General features: G+C 39.0%; 1 protein-coding gene across 1 annotated transcript in view; it reads left to right on the top strand.

Annotated features, from left to right (window-relative positions):
* agbl4 (AGBL carboxypeptidase 4) overlaps positions 1-21,795 on the top strand; it is a 488,448-nt gene that overhangs the window by 187,524 nt on the left and 279,129 nt on the right. Inside the window, exon 4 of the mRNA XM_041791008.1 lies at positions 13,953-14,047. Within this exon, the coding sequence (XP_041646942.1) occupies positions 13,953-14,047 (95 nt within the window). The remainder of the gene's footprint in view (positions 1-13,952; positions 14,048-21,795) is intronic.

The raw sequence follows: 21,795 nt of genomic DNA, 5'->3' as shown, positions 1-21,795 counted from the left end.
TGCAAATATTTTGACAAAGGAAACAAAATGTAGTAAATTTGATTGCCATGCAGAATCAAGGTTGATAAATCCACATCTTTAAATATTACTGCACGTGTTATCAGTGTTAGGATACACTCTTTTGATTCCAACAAGGTGTACATGTAGCTCTGACTTCTGCTCACAGAAAGCAGACAGAAAAACATCTCACCTCAAAGTAGCTTCTGAGGCTGAAGGCATGTTGGAAAAACCTGTCACTTGGACAGTGATAACTCCAGTGATGGTGCTCACAAACCAACACCCTTTTTTGCTCCAGCGCTGTTAAGAATTTAATCCTTGAACTCAAATATGGAAACAGTCCAAATATATATTTCTGAAAGAAATTGAAACAATATTATACTTGGTGGATTTTAGAGCATGTGTACACAGTGATTTTTCTCTCAAATCAAATATATAATAAACTGAGGATGTTTTCCGATTAGGCATGATTGTTTTGTATCATGCCTTTTGAGTCGAGTCCTTTTGCTGCCCCTTCCCCTAACCCTTCTTTGGTCTTGTTTCATATTAGTTACACTTGTAGCCTATCCCCAAGCACACGTGTATAAACAGTTTTATACAGTAGATTGTGATATGAGTGTATGGTTTGCAAATCTGCCATGAAGAACTAGAAAAGCACTTGGAGAGCGCAGACTATCAGTCCTATCTCCCAATAGTGAAGAATCCTTTATAAAAATTCCTGGATCCATCCCCATGTGCCCCCCACCAAGGCATTCGCCAATGTCTCCCTCCCCGGTGGGGTGGAAACACGGTGAGGCAAAGCATTGGCTTCACTATGGGTGGACTGTCATGGCGGAAGCATTGCCTGCTTGTGCCAACAGATGCACTGACACTCTCACCCATGGTCTCACTAGACGACTGGAGGTCATGGCAGAGGGTGAATATTCCTCTATTCCTCCCAGCATTGTGAGTATTCTCGCTACAATTTGCTGTTTTTCTCTCTATTGTGGTCCGACTCGTCTCCTCGACTGAGCGTGCGTCTTTCAAACTCTATAAACTCCAAAACTTTGAATAGAAACACACCCAAAGTGCTACTAGGATTGAAGTTACTCACGTCCGCCATCTACTGGTGTAAAGTGGTAATAGCGCAGACCTCCACCATTAGCCCTATCTCCCAATAGTACAGAATCCTCAAAAAAACTCCTGAATCCAGACGTTGATCCGGATCACTCCCAAAATCTTATCAGTTCTCCCTTATGCCATTTCTGACATTTCCTGAAAATTTCCTGAAAATCTGTCCACAACTTTTTGAGTTATGTTGCTAACAAACAAATGAACAAATGAACCCGATCACATAACCTCCTTGGTGGAGGTAGCAAAGTTACTCTAGTGGTGCAAGGAACCACAGTCACTTATTTATTGTCAGGAGAATTATAGATGAATTTAAGAAACACCATGAGTGAGGTAAAAAAAATAAATAAATAAATAAAGGAAATCTGAATTATTACTGTAACTTAATTTAAGTTTGACCAGCCTCATATTCAACTGTTGCATTGTATTTTAATGGACATTTTTAATTTTTGTGTGGAAAATTCTCACCTACAGTACATCAGCTGTTGCCTTTTTCAAATATTTGGAACACAAAAACAATTGGAGCCTGTGAGTGGCAGCTGACTGACTTTGATAACTGTCAGTAGTTATGAGTAATATCAACCACAAATCTGAATCGACATGTTAAAAAATAAAGGAACTACTGCTAAAGATATAAGCAAATGTTGTAAAAGCACAATAACCAACGACGTACACAAAAGTCCAAATATTTGGATACGACTCACGCACTGTCCTTAGAGTCCATTGATAGTCTTAAGAGGGAGAATATGTGAGAACTGACTAGGCTGTTCTTCCTGTCATGGACGTTCCACCTTTTTTGGCTGATGAAGTTTGTTGCCTTGGTGCCTGCCACAGGTGGGGGTGATTCACACAAAAAACCTGAAATCACATGAAAAGAAATAAATGATACATCATTTCAAAATATGTTGTTATCCATTACTCGTGGAAGCAAACTTTACAGAAAGATCACAAGAAAGCTACCTTGCTTGATTCCAGTGTGATAGAAGCTTACTCTTGATACAGCAGAGTGAAGTTAGCTTCAGAAAAAGGCTTCAAGCCATGCTGCAACATTTGGATGTGGAGGCACAAGCACCTAACCCTCGATGCTCAGCATCCAAGGAGCTACTTGGAGCAAATCACCTGAAAAAATTAATCATATTCTTTACTTTACACACCGACAACTATACAGATTATCGATACATGGCTTACAAAAAGTTTCAATTATTGCAATGCTTTTCAACATATTAAAATCAAAGTATGCTTACCTCAGATCTTTAGTCTTGGACAGTCAGGAGGCCTCAGTGTCAGCAACTGATGACAATGACTATGACAAAGATGGAGAAAAACAAAGCAATCAAAATTTACAAGTCACTGCTCTGAGCTTTACTGCTGGGGGTAAATGAATAATAAAAAAAGCTAAAACTTCAACATACTGCAATTCAAACTTTAATTTTATTGAATTAGCTTCTCTATTTTAGAGGATAATAAAAACCATCTGAAACAAACCTTCAGTCCGCTGTGCTCTGAGAAGCCTCAGGCAGAGGTGAGATGATGGCAGGGAGATCCTCCTCTCTGATGAACTGCAGGCCAGATTTGGTTTCCACCGTGGTTCTTGCTGGATGATTTCGGTGGGACTGTTTAAACTCTGGTAGGATAGGCAAGCCTGCTAGCACAGCTAGGTCTTCATGATAACATGTACCTGAGGGAGTGATAAAATATTATTGTAAAGTTGTACAGATTTTACTCCATCTATCAGCTATAATCCTTCTTCTGTGGCTGTACTATCAAGAGTTACAACAACAGAACTGAATTTATATTTTTTACAAACCAGCTCATTCAGCAGGGTGTAGCAGGGCAATAATAACTGAGCTTAATTTCACTAACAGTTAAACAATCATAGAGGTCATGGTAAATCACAAATGTGATCCTACAGGAAAATTAAAACATAGCTAAATACAGACACAAAACATTAAATGACTTTTGAATGTATTACCTTAAAATCATGTTTATTTGACACCTGTTCCATCAGCTGAGTCTCTTACTGCTTATGTCCTACTGGGCACCTGTAGCTTAATGACACAAATACAGACAAACCTTTTAGGACTTTTATTTCTACATTTTCAGTCACTTTACATGTAAATAATGTCAAACATCTATCACTAGTTACTCATTTCATAGACAGGACCCCTTCACTTACAACAGAGCTCATCTGCTATCAAACTAACTTGTTTTTGCCAACTGAGATGAAATATCAGTGACATTACATGTTCATGCTGAGGAATTTAACACCAGCTGACTTGAAAAGTGTTAATAACTAGGTCAAACGGAGTCTTACATTGAGACTGACAATATTATTTTAATGTTGCCTGAGAAATCAATCAATATATAATTGGAGTCAGACGATAGTTAGCAGCTTTTAAAGTCAAACTTGACTGTTTTCGGATCACCAGCTTCATTTGAAAAGACTTTTACATCTAAAATAACAGGCTCCACAGAGTGTTTTCACAATGGAAACGGTTTTTAAAGACATGCAGAGTTCAAGTGGTTTCATGTAAGTCGATGCAAGGCTAGCTTAAAACATTCCAAAATCAAAGTTTCATTGTGCCTCAAAAAAATGTACAAAAAACACAAACAAATGCACTCAGAAAAAATATTCATATTTAGAGAAGCTTTCTCTTACCTCTTTTAGCTCAAGGATAGTCAGATAGTCGGCCAAAATTTGAATATATGAAGGTGAACCACAATGGAGCAGCTGTGCGCCTGTGCAGTTGTCATCGATTCACACGTTTTCTTCTTTAGCAGTAATGGGTCTCTGTTCCACACTACTGCCACCAACTGGTTTTTAGAGGTACTGCAGCGCTCTTTGATGTAACTTAAATGCTTTATGACAACCAAACACATAAATGTAGTTTAAAGGGAATAAGCAACAAATTTAAATTGACTTTAAAAAAAAAAAAAAAAAAAAAAATATATATATATATATATATATATATAGAAACCTAACAAAAGCATATATTTTAAGTTACCTGAAAATAACAAATATTATTAAGGTGAACAATTCCTCTAGTTCATTTTTTTGAGTGTGCTCTATTGGCCGATGTGTACACCGTACTTAGGCATGTTTGTGTTAGAATCTTCCACATACCATGTCCGAGTAAACAAGAATCATGCCTACCACCACTTCAAGCAGACTCAGACACAGTCCTCAAAAACACTTGCACTCATGCTGATCAAATGAACTGGACTTAGGGGCCAAATATGCTTAGATTTGGGCCTGGGTCTCTATTGTGAAACCACCCTCTGAGCATATAGTATACTTTAGATGTTGTGATTTATTGTAGCATTTAAAAAGTAATAAACTTACAGATGTCTGGGGATTAGAAAATAATGTAACTTCTTCTTTCATAAAACGGTCTGTTAAGCCATCACCCTAAAAGGACAAAGTGCTTGCTTGCTTTCTCTCTCTCTTCCTCTCTCTGTGGAGGTATTGCACTACACATTTAGAATTCTTTCTTTAATTATTTATCCAGCCTTTTCCAGGAAGCAATGCTATCTGGCCACATGCTGGATCGATGGAGATCAAAAGACAACGTTTGGCCCTGAATGCAATCCTATCCTGAAGCGGCACCAGAGAGACTATTTTAGTGCCAAGCCCCGCAGCTATCTGACTAGACTGTGTAGGTTAAAACATACTGTTTAACTGTTTTGACCACCAACTCAAATCTGAAGTACTCACATGTACAACACACATCAACATGACCTTGCACTTATTAGATATTTCTGCTTTAAAGCAAAGTCTAATTCATACACTTAGAATTTTTAGCTTTGCATGAGATATTTTTTAAGTCATTGGTTTTGATCAACCACCTCATTAAATCCCTGCCGACAAATGTTCGTTATTTGCTGTTCTGAGAGAGTGAAAATCTTACTTATAGCACCATTAAGGTTCATTTATTTTTGAAGGTTGTAAGATCCTGTCAGCTGAAGGAGCTTCAACTGTTTTAAAATCTATAATCTGGGCTCACACAGCTTTCTGCTTTTACAGCATCTCATTCGGAGTTGTCATTTTCATAAACAAATGAGTTTTACTTAGTTTAGATGTTATATTTACAGCTGTCTGTTGTCATTTGTGCTGTGTTGTGTGTTTGTTGTGACACAGCTGAGACACCTGTTCCAGTCTGTAATTCAGCAGTGATGGGGACGGCGGAGGGCTTTGACACGCTCTGTCGACATGACAGCTCAGACAGCATGGATGTTAATCTCTTCTAACTGCTCCCAGCCTAATTAAATCTTCCAGGGCAGCACACATGTGCTCACACATTGCAGACAGACACTAATACACACATTTACACACATGTTCTAAATTGGTCTGGACTGTGCGTAACTTTTAACGATGTAGAGGAATGGCCCTTTAGCAGTTTGCTTGATTCATTTTCTATGTAATTTTGTGTAAGAGAGAGAAAAGTGAATAATGTGTGTATTCTGTTTTCACAGTCAAGTCATCTGACTCCTTTTAACAATGAATCACAATATGTGTTGATAGCTCTCTGCGGAGTCTGTATGTTTGTCAGCTCAAATGATTGTGTACATGTATTTATAGAATTAATTTGCATGCATCATATTCCTAGAATAAAAGCTTGGAGAATGAATCATCATCAGTAATATTCCTCTATGGTGTCTGCAGGTATTCAGTTTACTAAACTATAACGACTTAATGCTTTATTGAGCCAAGTGGTTTTAAAAAGAAAAATATGCAGCATTGTAACATTTGTACTGAATTTATCAAACATATCCTAAATTAATATATTAGGAATGACTTTAAAAAAAGAAGAGTACAGTAAAACTCCCTCTGGGTTTGTTGTTTTTAGCTTTGTGTTCACACTGATGGGACGACACTTTCTTTAGCATGTTTACATTGCGCTCTCAAAGTTTTTTCTTTGTTTTGTTTTTGGGGGGTGTTGGCGTGAAACTCCTCCTCTCTCTTGCAGTGTTATTTGTTTGTTTGGGTGTTATGGCAGAGATTTTTTGCAGGTGCTTAATTCAAGGACAACCTAAGACTTTGCTTGGTGTAAAGCATTGGTTCCCTCTTAGGCCGGCCACACACTAGACGATTTTTTAATCTGAAACGATTTTAAAACAGTGGGAGACCACAGACTTCGGGACAATTTCCAAAGATTTTTCATCTTTAATCCTCTGAACGCACACACTAGACAACTCAGCCAGATTGTCAGATCACTGGAGACCACACACCTGCCGACCTGCCTACGACCTCACGTGATCACGTGACATCAGAAAAACAAAACAAAACACAGATGTCTGTCGATACCATCTTGCTGTCTCTTCACAACAGAGTGTCCTGGCATGCATTACAGGTGTAGCAACAATCATAAAACAAGGGAAAGACTTAGGACGAAATCTTGGCTGGAATTAAGATACCATTGTGTTTATGGTTGTGAGCGGTGAAAGTATGTATGATTCGTCTGGTGACGCTACCCGGTGTGCTCGCTCTCATCGGTTGTTGTGGGTACTCCCTCAGCGGCGCTACAACCAAGAATCGCAAATGTCAGACATGTTTGATATTTGCGATTCAGGGTTTGGGAGGCTAAGACGTGATTTGGAGCTGTAAATTGTGTTGACATCACATTCATGCAGACGACTCAGGCAAATAATCGTTTGCGACGAGGTTCCAGTCAGTATACGCCCCCACGATCGTCGGGGGAGGCAAATCTTGCCCCAAATCGGGCTTAAAATCCTGTAGTGTGTGTCCGGCCTTAGGGAGTGCATTGATCTTGAAGGAGTGCACTGTCAATTTTGGCAGCTATTTTAAAAAAAAGTCTTAGTCTTAGTTGTAAGATTAAAATACTCTTTATTTTAAGTCACATTTTAGTCATTCCAATAGGGATGCATGATATTATTGGCATGATATTGGTATCAGTAAAAATTAGCTTAAAAAATGAAGTATCATACAGCAAAAACTGGAGTGTTGAATTCCTGCTGTTAAAAAATGAAATGTTGATTTTAACACTCAAAGTGTAATTTTAACTCCATTCAGAGTTAAATGGCCTTCAGTGTTGGAGTTATTTGACAGTGTTGATCTGTGCAGTGTTAATTTAACTCTGAAGAGAGTTAATTGATTTAAGCCCTGCCCATTGTTATTTCAAATCTGGGGGGCAAAGTTTTCCCATCAAGCCTTGGTGCACAGTGTTTAGATGAATTTTCTATGTGTTTTAGAAGTTTTAGATGTTTTAGATGTATTTAGTTGTGTTTAGATGTTGCCTGTTTTACAGCTATCACTGTTGGAATTCCTATGCTCATGTTTCTGGTGAATTATTGTTGTTTTTTTATGTTAGACACTTCTGCACCATGAGTGTAGCTGTCTATTCAGTTGGTCATCGGCAGAGTTAGGGGGTGGCTACATGGGCTCAAGCCCCGGATGTTTTCATTAAAGCCCCGAACCGTTTTGGTTTCAGGGCGACTCGCTCCTCCGTTAAGTTATTGATTGTGTGCGAATTGGGGATGAAGTGAGTGCTCTTGTCGACAATATGCAATCTTTGGTAAATGCTGGTGCTGCAGTAGCGAAACCAAAGTTGAATGAAAAAACGCTCAGCATAGAGGACAGCGGATACCGGTGAAGTTTCTAAAATCTGATTTAGTAGACAGCCAACATACAGCAGGTTAATTCAGCCTGAGCTCACAGTTCACATGGTGTGTCTGCTTGTGTCTGTGCCGTTTCAGTCAGACTCACTACTCTGATTAAAGCTGAAAACACAGACACACCCGTCACACGTGTCTAAATTATGGAGTTATAACCGAGAAAATAAAAATGCATCCTCCACGTTTCAGACAACACTCTTTTCTTAAAGTTTTCCTCCTGAACATGTTTGATTAACAGTGATCTGATCCTGAAAGCTGTGGTCATTTTGTCACACACACACTGAGCACAGCAGAGATGTTAAATACAGTCTAACTCATTTATTTGAGGGGAAAAATCTCTCCCTGAAAAACAAACAAACGAGATAACCCCATTGTCATTTTGAACAAAACTCTTAGCATATACTTTAACGTTTGGTTAAAGCTGTGTTTATAACACTGTAGTCAGACATGAACCATATAGAACAAAGGATGATCTAAAAGAGGGGGGATTAAACTTCTACTCATTATTTAGCCTAGGTCGACTCTTTACTATGTTTCTGCTGAAGTGTGAGCTGACTGTAGACTGGAGAGGTTAAAATCAGATAGGAAACACTAACTTTTTTTACTTTTTGAAATGAAAGTCTGACAGGTTTTGATTTCTAATTTAACTTGGATCTTATACAGAAAAATATTATGTGACTTTTAGACTCTAGAAGATTGTTTGATTTTGTGTTAGGATTATTTAGTCTGACCTTATTGACTCCAATCATGGGAAATAGTTAACGGATGTGACTAAGATAAATATAAAATTTGATCTTTTAATAGTAGTATAATAGTAGTATAAAATTCCTTGTTTCTATATTTTCCTCTTTCAGAGGAGCAAACTTCCATCCAGGAGTAAAAGCGTGGCGCAGAGAGAAAGTGAGAGAATGAAAGAAGATTAGAGGAGGAAGAGAGAGCAGGAAACAGAGTGAGTCAGAAAGGAATTGATCAGAGTATAGATGATAAGTCCCATTTGAAATTCTGTTGTGCTATTTGCCTTTGGGAATTTTAAAAACATATGTAATAGGGTTACAGGTGTAAACTCAACACTTATGTGTTTATTATTAGATAAGGTATATGGGCTACACAACACTTAAAATGATCAAAACTGTTTTAAGAGGTACTTTAAGTTCTCCCAAATAAAATGTATGCATTCCATGAATAAAAAATGCGTAAATCAATGAAATTAGCATCTGTAAAGCAGGAAAAATCTCACCGGGAGAATGTCCCCAGACTCCCCTAGTCTTGGGCTAAGCCCCTAATGTTGGCAACACCTAGCTCCGCCCCTGCAGTTGGTCACATTCTGACTGTAGTGATGGATGGCTGACTGTGAAAGTGGCAGTGCAGTTGTTAAACTCAGGGCAAACACAGATGCTGTGACTGTCTTACTGCTCGGTACCTGCCATGTGATACCTCACATTACCTGAGAAGTTTGATGTGAGCTGGCAATTTATAATAAATATAAATTACTTTGCACTGTGTACAAGAACAACACTGTGAGTGTTAAAATTAACACTATGGGAGATATTAATTTAACACTTTCTAGGGAACTTATGTAAACTCTGGGAAAGTGTTAAATCTAACACCATGGGGGTTAAATCAACACTGATGATTTGCTGTGATAGTTTTAATATTTTACACTGTAAGAGTTGTTAGTTAACACTTTGCTAGTGTTGAAATTTTAACACTTTACAAAGTGTTATTTAACACTCTATCAGTGGTTCCCATATAAACCCTGGTGGAGTATTAATTTTAATTTTGAGGGTGTTAAATTTCCAGTTTCAAATTTGCAGTGCAGTATTGGAAGATATGAAAATTTCATTGATATGTACGGCCATTATATCAGCCATACATATTGGCAGTATAAATCATATACCGCAATAAATATTGGCAAGATTTACAAGTGTACCATCAGGTAAAGATGGTTCTACATACTGAAGGAGGCCAATCATGAGCCCTTTACACTTTGAAAAAAGCCCCAGACATAAAACGACTATAAGACTGTTTACTTTCCTACTCCTCTGTCAGCCTTTCTTTGCACTGAGGAGACACTTGGGGGTCTTTACAATAAAAGAGGTGTGTATACAGTTATGTGCATAAGTTTTAGGCATGTAGGGCACTAAGGATTCATCACAGGGCCGTTGTACCACAACCCAGGGCTGGAGAGGGGGGCGTGGCAGCCAGAGTCGAGCTCAATGCATGCTGCAAGCAGCCAAGGTCACACTCAACAGCATTTCTTCTGTCTGGTCCTTTTCACTCCTCCTCATTCCAGGAAACAGCTGGCAGGTTTTGGGTCCTCTGGCCATCCACAGTACAAACAGGGGCTCATGGCAATCCTACCACCCCCTTGGATGGTAGCCTAGAACATGCTTACTCACCACATCCACCCTTACTCCACCCTAAAGGTGTGGACTTTGTTATTTTTTGGCAGAAGTGTTGCACTGAGGGACAGTGGAGGTGTAGCCAATGAACAGTCTTTGTTTTGGACAAAGACATGGGAGGCCACCTACTGGACATCTCCTCAGAAAGTTGAGCATGATACCTCTAAAGTGCTTTCAATCTGGACTAGCATATTCCATAACAAAGTTGACAGAAGCAAAACTCAGCTATGTAACAGTTTGGTGATATTTGACAAGGTCCTGTCAACCAAAGCCACAAAAAAAAAAAAAAAATCTTTGTGCTTGCATGTTTGAGATAAGAGTTGGTCTTAGCAGATAGAGTCACAAGCACAATTTCATGCCAAGCAAATACCAAAATTGCACCAGCCTGCTTGATACGGGTAAACACAACTTCAGCCGCATCACTCAGACTGCTGCAGTACAGTCCGGTTCATCTGTGGCCATAAAAACACAGACGGGACACAAGCCTAAAAAATGGCTTGTAAATGTTGATTGACAGTTTAAGTGTTTTAAAATGTTTTTCTTTGTTTGAAAAAGACAATTTGCTGCTTAAAAGCAACAGAAATATATATGTGCAGCTCGGTAACTGGTAAAGCTGTGGTTGTGAGAGCTTCAGATGACAAACTGTAGTAAAAATGCAGCCCTGAATCCTGAAATGGGTAAACACATCTTCCGGTGCTGCTCTGTGCTTGTTAGTAATTCCTCTGGGGGGTTTTCCACCTTGCTTTAAAGCCTCCAGAGTTTGTCTTGTAGGTTAAAGACTGACTGTGTGATCTGATGTTTTGTCACAGAATGAAAAGATTCTGTTTTAATATGTTAAGCTGTAACAAAATCAGTGTAGCAGGGTTGGATGTAGGCTACGACATGCCTCATCTCTAAAGCCTCTACATTCGTCAGCTTAACTTTCTCCTACCTAGAGTCATTAATGTTGTTTAATTACCCGTCACTTTTGTGTACCCCTGCTGTATGTCTCTATCTACAGTACCTGCTTTTCTGCCTGACTTTCTCCCACCCTTTATTTGCGTATCATTTGGCTTGTGATTCAGCCTCCCTTTTTCTTTTGTGCTCTAGTGTGCCTGTCATCTGTCCAGCCAGAGCTCCCTCTGAGTTAAACAGGCCGAACAAATAGATTACAAACAGTGGGCAGAGTGAAGCTAAGGAGGAAGACAATCTGAATTTGTTGTGGATAAAGAACGAGTAAAGGAGGCTGTGCAGTCAAAGAAAGCCAGTGGAGTCAGAGTAAGGCTGTATTTGCCTGAGGGGGAAAAGGCTGAAAAGTAGCTCTCGCAACAGATGTGCGGGGCAGTAAAGTGTAATTGAAATGCCAGCAGCAATGGTCTTATCTCCCTGCTACAGGAGCCTGCTGCCAGTCTCAACATCAGTTAGATGTCATTTTACCTAAGTCTGAATCAGCTTGCCACAATCCACAATCCCCCATTCCTCTGATGCTAGGCAGGGGAAGAAAAAAAAAGGAGAAATGGGTGAGGGGGAGGGAAAGGAGAAAGAAAAGGAGGGTGGGGAGTCTGTAATAGGATTTCAGTAGCACCCAGTTAACTTCCACCACCTGGACTTAGTCGGTAATTTGATATGCCCCATCAATAGGATTCATTTACCACACCGCTGTATTACAATCGCCATTCATTTGACTTTTTACAAAAATATATTTATTCATTTCTCCCCTTGCATTTTTCCATTTTCCCTGATTCTTATCATGCAAAATGAGAATGGGAGGAAGGAGGGGCTGTTTCCATAATATTTTAGCTAAGAGAGAACTTCCTTCGTGAGAAACCATGGCTGTCCTCTGTGCTCCAGGCAACAGCTTCATGTTTAGGGGCCATGCTGCATCCCTCTGGGGAGAGACTCTAATGTCCCCCCAGATTAGAGGCTGGCCCTCCTTAGAGCTGCTGCCTTTTATCGGCATCTCTATAACAGCGACATGGGATCATCTGCAGGATGTCAAAGCTGCTTTATCTCCTGACTGGAATGCTAATGTGACATGATTTTGTGGGTTGTTGGTATTATCCATGCTGGTGGTGGGAACATTTTAGATGACTTTTATAGGCTTTTTGGTCTTTATTCGTAAGGACAGCGAGACAAGATATTCAGAGGGAAAGATTAGTGGATGACATGCAGCAAACAGCATCATGTTTGAGAGTCAGACTTACAGTGGTCATTGCCAATGTGGCCTGGACTGCCCCACTACCTGAGCCAAACGTGGAAATTTTCATCTTTTTCTGGTATTCTTTTGCAGTGACAGGACTTTATATTTTACACCGATAGCAATGCATGAGAAGAAAATGATAATTAATTAGTAGTGCTGTCAACATTAGTTGTGTTAATCGCAATTAAGGTCCACAATTAGTGCGCTTTTTAAAATTAATGGCATGATTTATTGTCTCTTTCAACACACTTTGGTAAAGCTGCTACAGTGTTCTCCTGTAGCTACAGTGATGTAAAAGAAATCCACCAGTGCACCTTAATGTCTCATTTTACTTTAAAAAGTCACAAACAGCTCAGTGGTCAAGTCAAAAGTTATCTACAGCTTGTGTTATCAAACTTTTACCTCTTAAGTGTTCACTGATATCCTTTTCAGTCCATAACAAGTTATTTTTTCCATGGCTAAATTCATAAAATCTTAGAACAGAAAGTCATCTACCCTAGTTTAAGACTGAAGAAAAATCCAAAATGACACAAAAAAACAGCTGTGACAGGAATTGTGGGGAGAGAGTGGGGAGTGGTGTGCACCAAATAGCATCAGGATCCCAAATTAAATCCGTGGCCAGTGCAATGATGACTGTAGCCTCAGCACATGGTGCCCTGCTCTTCCAGCTGAGCTAAACTGGTGCTCAGATTTTTTTCTGTATTTTTTTTTTTTACCATATGCCCTCTAGCTCAAAACCTTAGACCCTTCTATGTCTGTTGTTGCATTGCTACATTTATTGCACATTGTATCTAACTGTTTTAAGAAAAGTGTGGAACAGTACAGGAATGTTGGTTTGAGCATATGTGCTGTGTGCCACTGACCTATGTATTCAAGCATTGCCCCTTATTGGCCAGACATATACAGTGCTTAACAAATTTATTAGACCTCCTGTCATAAAAACTAGAAAACATAAATATTTGAGAAATCTTTAAAAAAAAAAAATTAAAACTAAAACTAAAAATAAAAACTTTTTCCCATTTTGAACAGGAATGAGGAATTTCAAACTGAATTCACCTTTCATTTAGGTTGTTATGCTCTTTTTTTTCTTGTTCTTATGGCAGCGCTTGGAAAGGCCTGTCAATGAGTCTGTTGGATTGTTGAACCACCTCAAAAGGTAGATGTGGTCCTCATAACTTTGGCAGTGTTATTTTGGAGGCCATGGACTGAAAATTTTAGAAACCCCTACACTGTTTTTCAAAAGCTGCTACAACGACAACTTCTACGAATGCAGTTGGCCAGAAGTAATCAGTTAACACAGCCATTCATGAAACCAAAACACCAGGTCTGTAACTTCCATAGTTGTAGGGAAATGTTGAAGAGATGTAAAGCAGACTACTTGTTTAGGCCACCTGAATATAAGATAGTTTTTTTATTGCCTGAGCTCTCTAGTGTACCCTCAAGAGGTGTCTTTCAGTAACATCTGTCAATTATATTATTAAGAATATGATATGAAGCAGCCTGACACATTCACAAACACAAGTTGAAACAGCAGTTACTGTATATCTCTGACCTTAGCTTGGTCTACTCATCAGCTCCTCTAGGCTTTAGTTTTAGTTGCTCTAATGTGTCGTCTGTGTTTTTACTTTCAGAGAGTCATTTTCAATGTGGTCAACTTCTCCAAGACCAAGAGCCTGTACAGAGATGGCATGTCTCCTGTCGTCAAGTCTACCAGCAGGCCAAAATGGTAAGTGCCCAGTAATTTATAGCAATAATTTTAAAAGCATCAGTTGAAAGGGGGATGTTTTGATTGAATAGTACCATCTAATTTTCAACATATGAGCCAGCATTAACATATCCACCCAAATCTTTCTTTAACTTTGAAAAACTTTTCTTCCCTGCCCAACAAAGACATTGCCATTCCACAACACCTCCCACACTCCCCCACACAAACACACACACACTCTAAAGACTGATACATTAGATTTCCAGAGTGGATGCGTCTGGGTGCATTAGCATGTGATCCATTGGTTGCCAGTATGACGGCTGTCTGATGTAATAACGCTTGACTGATGGATGCAGAGGTGTGTGTGTTGGTGTGTGAGAGAATAGGTGTGGCAGAAGGGAATGGGGCTAGTGCGATGGGGTTGGGTGCGGTGTCTGCCAAGCTGGCTGCTGTATCCAGTGGGGCGAGGAGGCAGAACACGGTAATGTGATGAAGTGTTGCCGTCCAAAAGGAGCCCTGACATCTGTCATCAGTTGATGGAGGGCATCGGCAGACAAAGCCAGGCATCTGCCACCCTGAGCTGTCTGCGTCTGCTAGCATAGCGCCCGTCCCGACCATACCGTAGCACAGCGGTCGCGGGCTAATGGGAAGAGACAATGGGAACGACACCATAGAAAGAAAAGATGAACTGCTGTTGATGATACAGCGCTGTGCAACATGATGCAGCTCAGCCTGGCTGCTTCACTCTCTCTGTTTAGACTCTGTGTGGTGCACTTGCAACTTTGCTTTGAGAGTTTCTTTGCTGTTGCTGTTGAGAAGATGCTGCATTTGAGCAATTATGGCCACTACTGTCTTCTTCTTCTTCGTTATAATACAATGAAACCTCTGGCGCTTGTCATGAAAAGGAAAATAATTGATCAATGGCTGGATTATACTTCATTGCATGTTAAACAACTTGAACGAAAGAAATCAGGAATTTGGTTACAACGTCTACCCTAAATGTGTTCTAGTCTTTCTGAGACTCTTTGATTAAATCTACTACCATGACAGCTGTCTGCAGACATCTCTTAAAATCAGATCTCTTAGCTGTTATGTATGAAAATAACAGCTTTCATACCAGACATGAGTTTGCTGCGTGTTGGCTTTGTCTCCCTGCTGTCAAAGCTCTGTCATTCCTCCTAAGTTTTAGCTCAATAAACCTCCCTACAAGAGACTGATTCAGTGTATATTGGAGGCGTGCCAGTAGCTTTTCAAAATAAAAGCATGTACAGACAAAGGAAGTTTCTCCAAGGAAATGCTAAAGTGGGCTTTTACTTTGAAAAACATAAACCAGAAGTATTTTCGTACCGTGTTTGTCTTTACCTGCAACATTTTGAACCATATGGAAACAGAAAGCTTCATAAATTGTAGAAGTTTGGGGATCACCTTTATTAAACAGATGCATTTTAGCTCATGGTCTTCATGTGGTTCATGAAGAAACAGATTTCAAACATATTCTACTGTAGTGGATGCACATATTTACAAGATAAAAAGGCCATACAACAAAGTAAATATGGCTCTGTATTTATCATTTTCCTGTTTAGTTTGACTGATAACTGCTTGTGGTGAAAGGAAAAAATAGAAGGGACCTCATATCTTAAAATTTTGTGTGTGTGAGACATGCAGTGTCTTTGAGATGAAGCCCTAACAATGGCTACCAGTATGAAACAGCAGTAACTGCATAGGAACTGCCAGGAGAGCTGCAGCTAAGTGACGTCACACTACCAGTGCGGACCAAAACATGGTGGCCTCCTGGTGAGTTTATAAACTGCATCCATCCATCCATCTTCTTCTGCTTATCCGAGGTCATGTCGCAGGGTCAGCGGCCTAAGCACGGAAGCTCAGACTTCCCTCTCCCCGGCCACTTCGTCCAACTCTTTCCAGGGGATCCCAAGGTGTTCCCAGGCCAGCTGAGCAACATAGTCTTTCCAGCGTGTCCTGGGTCTTCCCTGGGGCCTCCTCACAGTGGGACCTGCCTGGAACACCTCACCAGGGAGGCGTCCGGGAGGCGTCCAGGAGGCGTCCAGACCAGATGCCTGAGCCACCTCATCTGGCTCCTCTTAGCGCGGAGGAGCAGCGGCTCTACTCCGAGTCTCTCCCGGATGACCCAGCTTCTCACCCTGTCTCTAAGGGATGCCTTGCGGAGGGAACTCATTTCAGCTGCCTGTATCCGTGATCTTGTTCTTTCGGTCATGACCCACAGCTCATGACCATAGGTGAGGGTAAGAACATAGATCGACCGGTAAATCAAGAGCTTCACCTTTTGACTCAGCTCTTTCTTCACCATGATAGACTGATGCAGAGACCGCATCACTGCCGACGCTGCACCGATCCACCTGTAAATCTCTCATTCCATTCTTCCCTCACTTATGAACAAAACCCCGAGATACTTGAACTCCTCCACTTGGGGCATGATCTCATTCCCAACCTGGAGAGGGCATTCCACCCTTTTCTGACTGAGGACCATGGCCTCAGTTTCTAAACTCAAATTCCTCAAAATGCAGATATGTTGTGAATTTTTTAGTTCAATATACCATGCTTAACAAATTTATTAGACCACCACCCAAAGCAAGGTTTATGCCACAGCTGCCCTAAATTTACAGCATTGGTAATTACCAAAACCATTTTTTATGTTTCTGTAATGGTTAATACACCAATATGTAGAGGCTCTTTAACCCAAATGATATTTTTAATGCTAAAATAGAATTATTATTGATATCTGTGAATTTTCAAATTTACTGATTTACAAAACACTGAAAAATAGTAAAGCACATTATTATTTCTTGATTACTATGTCAAATTATAGTTATTTACTTGCATTCCTGAACAGAGAAATTAGTTTTAGTGGTTGAATGTTATGCTTGATTAATTTCTGACTTCTCAGAGAAGCCCAGGGAGGCGGCTCAAATTTGGGTTTAAAAGGTGAATTCAGTTTGAAATTCCTCATTCCTGTTCAAAATGGGAAAACATTTTTGGTTTTAGTTTTTAGTTCTAAACAAGTTTTTGAAAGATTTCTAAAATATTTATGTTTTCTAGTTTTTATGACAGGTGGTCTAATAAATTTGTTAAGCACTATACATGAGAGATACAAGTCTCTATCCAACAAGATGAACTTGTCTGATCATGCAGGGTTCCTTTTAAGGAGAATTAAACTGAGCTAAGAGGCTGAGCTTTTCTCCCTTGTTTTGTCATAAACACGCTTTTAATTGAACTAGTGTTAAAGTTTTAACCAAGTAAATTTTGCTTAAGAGTAAATTTTCCTTCTTCAATTTTGTCATTATTTAATGCATATTTAAAAAGCCAAACTGTTACCAAATACAGTAAGGAGGTATTTGGGAGCCACAAGACCAACTCTTATTACTGAGCTGAGTCAAATGACCTGGACCTCTAATAAGAGTTGGATTTCCCATTGCAACGAGCGAGGCTTGAAGGACATGGGCTGTGGAAAGCAAGATCAGGGAATACTGACCCAAACTGTGAAAAACTGAACTGAACCAAAGCAGACAGCTTATGTGGGGCGCGACTTAACCACCATTCCTTTTCTTTAATGCCACGTTCATCTAACAAGTTTACATAAAAACATTATTTGAGTTATATAAAAAAAACAAGTTTTGAGATGTTTACTTTTTCTCTGTTGCACTTCCTCTTTTTTCCTAGTGTTGAGTGTAACAGCATGTTTTTATATCCTTTTGCAGAATATGACACAAGTTAGTTTATCAGGGTTTGGTCATGAAAGCAAATACCTGTTTTAAAGAAATAGCATTTCTCAGAATGCTGATATTGACCAATCAGAATTGTGTATTCAATCCAGGTGTCTGATAAGGCAATTTTTTCCTGCACATGGCAAGTTTTTCGAATGGTCTGAACTTCTCATTTGAAATTATCTTGAATTTCTGAGGTCTTAATCTGAGCTGCTACCTTATTGGGTCATTTAGGCCCCAAAGCTTTCCCTCAAATTTTAATCATGCAACCGTGGTCTTGTTTATGTCTCAGTAAGCTCTCATAAATAGGTGTTTAAGTGACAGCCACAGCAGGAGGGAACATTTCTGAGCCCTTACTCCAATTACCTCCCCAGGCTAAAACTGTTTTACCTGCTCCTCTCTGTGCTGTGCCATCCAAGAGGCATCAAGTCTCATGCACTTGTATGATCATTTTCAAACTGTCTGGGTCTTCTAAGACCACAGCTGACACTGTTTGTGTCCTCACGAAGTGGTCAAGATGCTTTTAACACAACCTCCTCTATTTGACTTTCCATGGGCACAAAAAAATCCACAGACAGCTCCTAAAGTAGCAATCTTCTTTTTGACAGTTACAGATATGGAATAAATAAAAAAAACTAGTGCTTGGCAAGCTTTGCCTGTTTGATCCAAACTTACGCAGGATAGGATAAAGAAGGTATAGACAGAGAGGGAGGAACAGGCAGAAGGTGGGGGAAGAGAGAGAGATTATCAAGGCATGTAGACAGCACTGAAAAACTTTTGGCACTTGTATTATTTACTAAGGTTATTGTCATAATTTGTACTATGTAAACTTAAGATTTGATGAAAACCAATTTTCAAGTAAATATACACCTTTAAATCATATAATTGATTAACTGTTTACAAAAAGTAAATCTTACTTCCATTTTTCTCATTCTTTGTAAATGTTTAGAGCTAGTAACTCTTAAACTAAAAAGAAAAACAAGTAAATGTTAACCAAATAAAGTTATACAGGTTGAAAACGTACATGCTCAGTTGAATCAGACCATGTCTGGTTTTGCTGGATTGCATCAGCCAACTTTCCTCACTGTTCAACAAAGCAGCGGTATTCGGTTCTGGACTACCTTTCCTTTCACAGTAAGTTCAGATTTTTTGTTTTAGAAATTAAGGTCAGTGTGCAGCTTGATTTTGAGCTTTATACTACTTATCTGATTCAGATATTGCTTGCTTCACTATGTAAATACCATTTTAGTAGAGTATCAGACCATGAACTCCATTGCAAAATGTATGATTCAGACTGCAGTTAAACTATTTTTTGACCAAGTTTTTATAACTATCACATCCAAGTTTGCAGACATATGCTCTAACGTTATTAATTCCACCTCTTTAACACTTATGAGTAAACCATTGAATTTTCTGATAGGACAAACGGTAGTCTGAAACAGGCTAGAGTAAGTGCACCAGTCATTGAAGTTAGATGGTGTAAAACAAAGAAAAAAGTTTAAGCATGGTTGTAATGTCTGTATTTTTTGCCCACAAAATGACTAAATGGTTCTGTATTTTATTGTGTTTAGTAGTACTAAATTTAGATAAGCTTGTCAGCCCATTAAGAGCATGTTTAAGAAGTTTGTCTTGAGGAGTTTAGGTTAACAGGATGATTTTGCTGCAGTATCGTGAGGTTTTAAGCACCTAAACCTTTGTGACAAAGGCAGAATAAACTCACGTGTAGGTTGTATGACAACCTACAACCAACACGTAACAATAAAGTATGCTGACAAAGGCATTTTGTGTGAACAAATTGTTCCTCAAATTTAATTCAGTTAACAAGCTTTATAGCATTTATCTTGTAGTTTTCTCATCACTGTTAGTATGCTGAATTAATTAAAAATGTTTCTTATATAAGTTAATTTTCGTCATTAAAGGCACAGGCTGGTTGCCAGCCTAATTCAATTGTTTCCACTGATGTAGATGGTGAGATCAGTGTGGCTGGAGACATACTGCTACAACTGAATTTTTCATTTCATGTGTATAGAGATTCTTATAAAGTTTAGACAGAATTATGAGACTAATATGTGGAGGAAAAATAGTCTAAATTTTGGTTCTCATGTTTATGACATATTATACAGATATAGATTCTGTAATAAAAAGACTAAAACAGCCAGTAGTGTAAGGTGACTATCTACAGATCATTTCACACTCAGTCTGTGTAGAAAATGATGCAGAGGTGTCTGAGAAATAGATGAACTATGTATTCTTTAGACTAATGTATAGATAAAGCTTTGGAGGCTCATCTATCTACTTCAGTCTTTTCTTTCACCTGTTGTGAGAAGTGCGTCTATGTAAAAAATGCTATCTGTGTTGATGCCTTTGTAGGCATTATACATTTCAACCTCCTATATATGTAGATCAGTCAAAGACAAAAGTATAACCAAACTCCCCTTAGCAGTTTCAAATTTATTTTAGATTTAATTCAAAATGAAAATCAAGTTGACATGTAAAAATTCAGAGACATGGCTTACAGCTGACACGTTCTCTGCTGAGGGGCCCAAATGCCTGCCCAGACACAAAGCCTTTTTTATAATAGTATTTATGTTTTATGCTTAAAAAATGCTTAATCTTTATCAACAGAGAGCAGCCCAGGTGATGTCAGTTTTACGGATACAGGTGAGCTGCTTGAGTATTAACTGAGGGTTTTGAAGGAGTAGTTGTTGGTCCAAAGCTATGACGGTAGTCTGATTCATGCATGTAAATACTTTTGTCTGCATTACAAAGTTTTCGTGTTATTAAATGCATAATTTTCTAAGACAATAATGGCTTAATGTTTAAGGTCATGGTTTCACTTTTATAAATGTGTCTTTTTTTCTTCACAGGGTGTCCTTCCTCCCTCACAGATTGGACAACTGAAGTCTAGGAAGCAAGGCAGACTGAACTCAACGCTATCGACTGGCAGAAAAAGTAGGCTCTTTATGTAATGAGATGGTCATGCAAAAAAAAGATAAAATATCTTTTTTCAAGGTTAAAGTATGACTTTTTGATACCTTACACAACTCTGGTATTGTCTGTGTATGACAACACTAATCTCTTCACAAAACTAGAGAATTGACATGAAGCACAAAGCTGTACTCTTCATTTGGACAGCAAAAATATTTAAGGCTATTTAAACAATAGCCTTGCATGGATAAATTCCCTGGGTTTAATGTGTATATTTACACTTTAAATTGAACCATCGTAATCCTATTTATATGTAGTATTTTAAATCTATGTTGTACTAACAAAAGAAATGTTTGTTTACCACACATGGCTTAGTTTTTTGTTAGTGACTGACAGTTATTTAAGTTTGCTTCTGAACAGAGTTTTCTTAATTTGTGCTGTTTTCTTCCTTTGTTGATGTTGCAGAAGGACAGCCGCAGAGATGTCTCTGTGAAGACCCTGAAGATCTTAGTTGTCCATGATGTAGATGAAGAGGAACCAGTGGATGTGTCCAGTCTTCTTGAAGGCAGGGAGACACTGTATAGATGCCAAAAAACTACTAAACTTGTGTGCCTCTCATGGAGCTGATACATGCCCTAAACACTGCCTACCCACCAACACTTTGATACACTTTTAAAGTGTTTAAAAAACTTCTTCTCCAACTAGATGGAATTGAACTGTCCCCAAAGGTGCAAACTAATGCTAAAATTACTGTCTTAAATGACAGGACCTTGGCTGCTAACGCAACCTCTTCAACTAAAAATTATTTGGACAGCCTGGAACTACATCACCAGCTAATTTGACCCTCCATGAACATACAGCCACATGGTGCTTTATGCTCTGACTGGCAGTGCCCACTTCAGCTCTGAACAATGAAAAGACTGTTGGAATTTAAAATGTGTGGTTGTTTGTAATATACTTCAATTCGTCTGAATGAATGCAAAAATATGTGCCTTATGTGGGAAAATTGGTAGCTGTAAAATTTTAAACAGTTGGCTCCTGAAGAATGTACAAATTCTGACAAATAACAGAGTAGTGGGGATTAAGTGATAGATGTTGCTG

The sequence above is a fragment of the Cheilinus undulatus genome, linkage group 7, assembly GCF_018320785.1.
Source record: "Cheilinus undulatus linkage group 7, ASM1832078v1, whole genome shotgun sequence".
Classification (NCBI taxonomy): domain Eukaryota; kingdom Metazoa; phylum Chordata; class Actinopteri; order Labriformes; family Labridae; genus Cheilinus; species Cheilinus undulatus.
The sequence above is the reverse complement of the archived record's forward strand: the minus strand, read 5'-3'. Positions and strand labels throughout refer to the sequence as shown.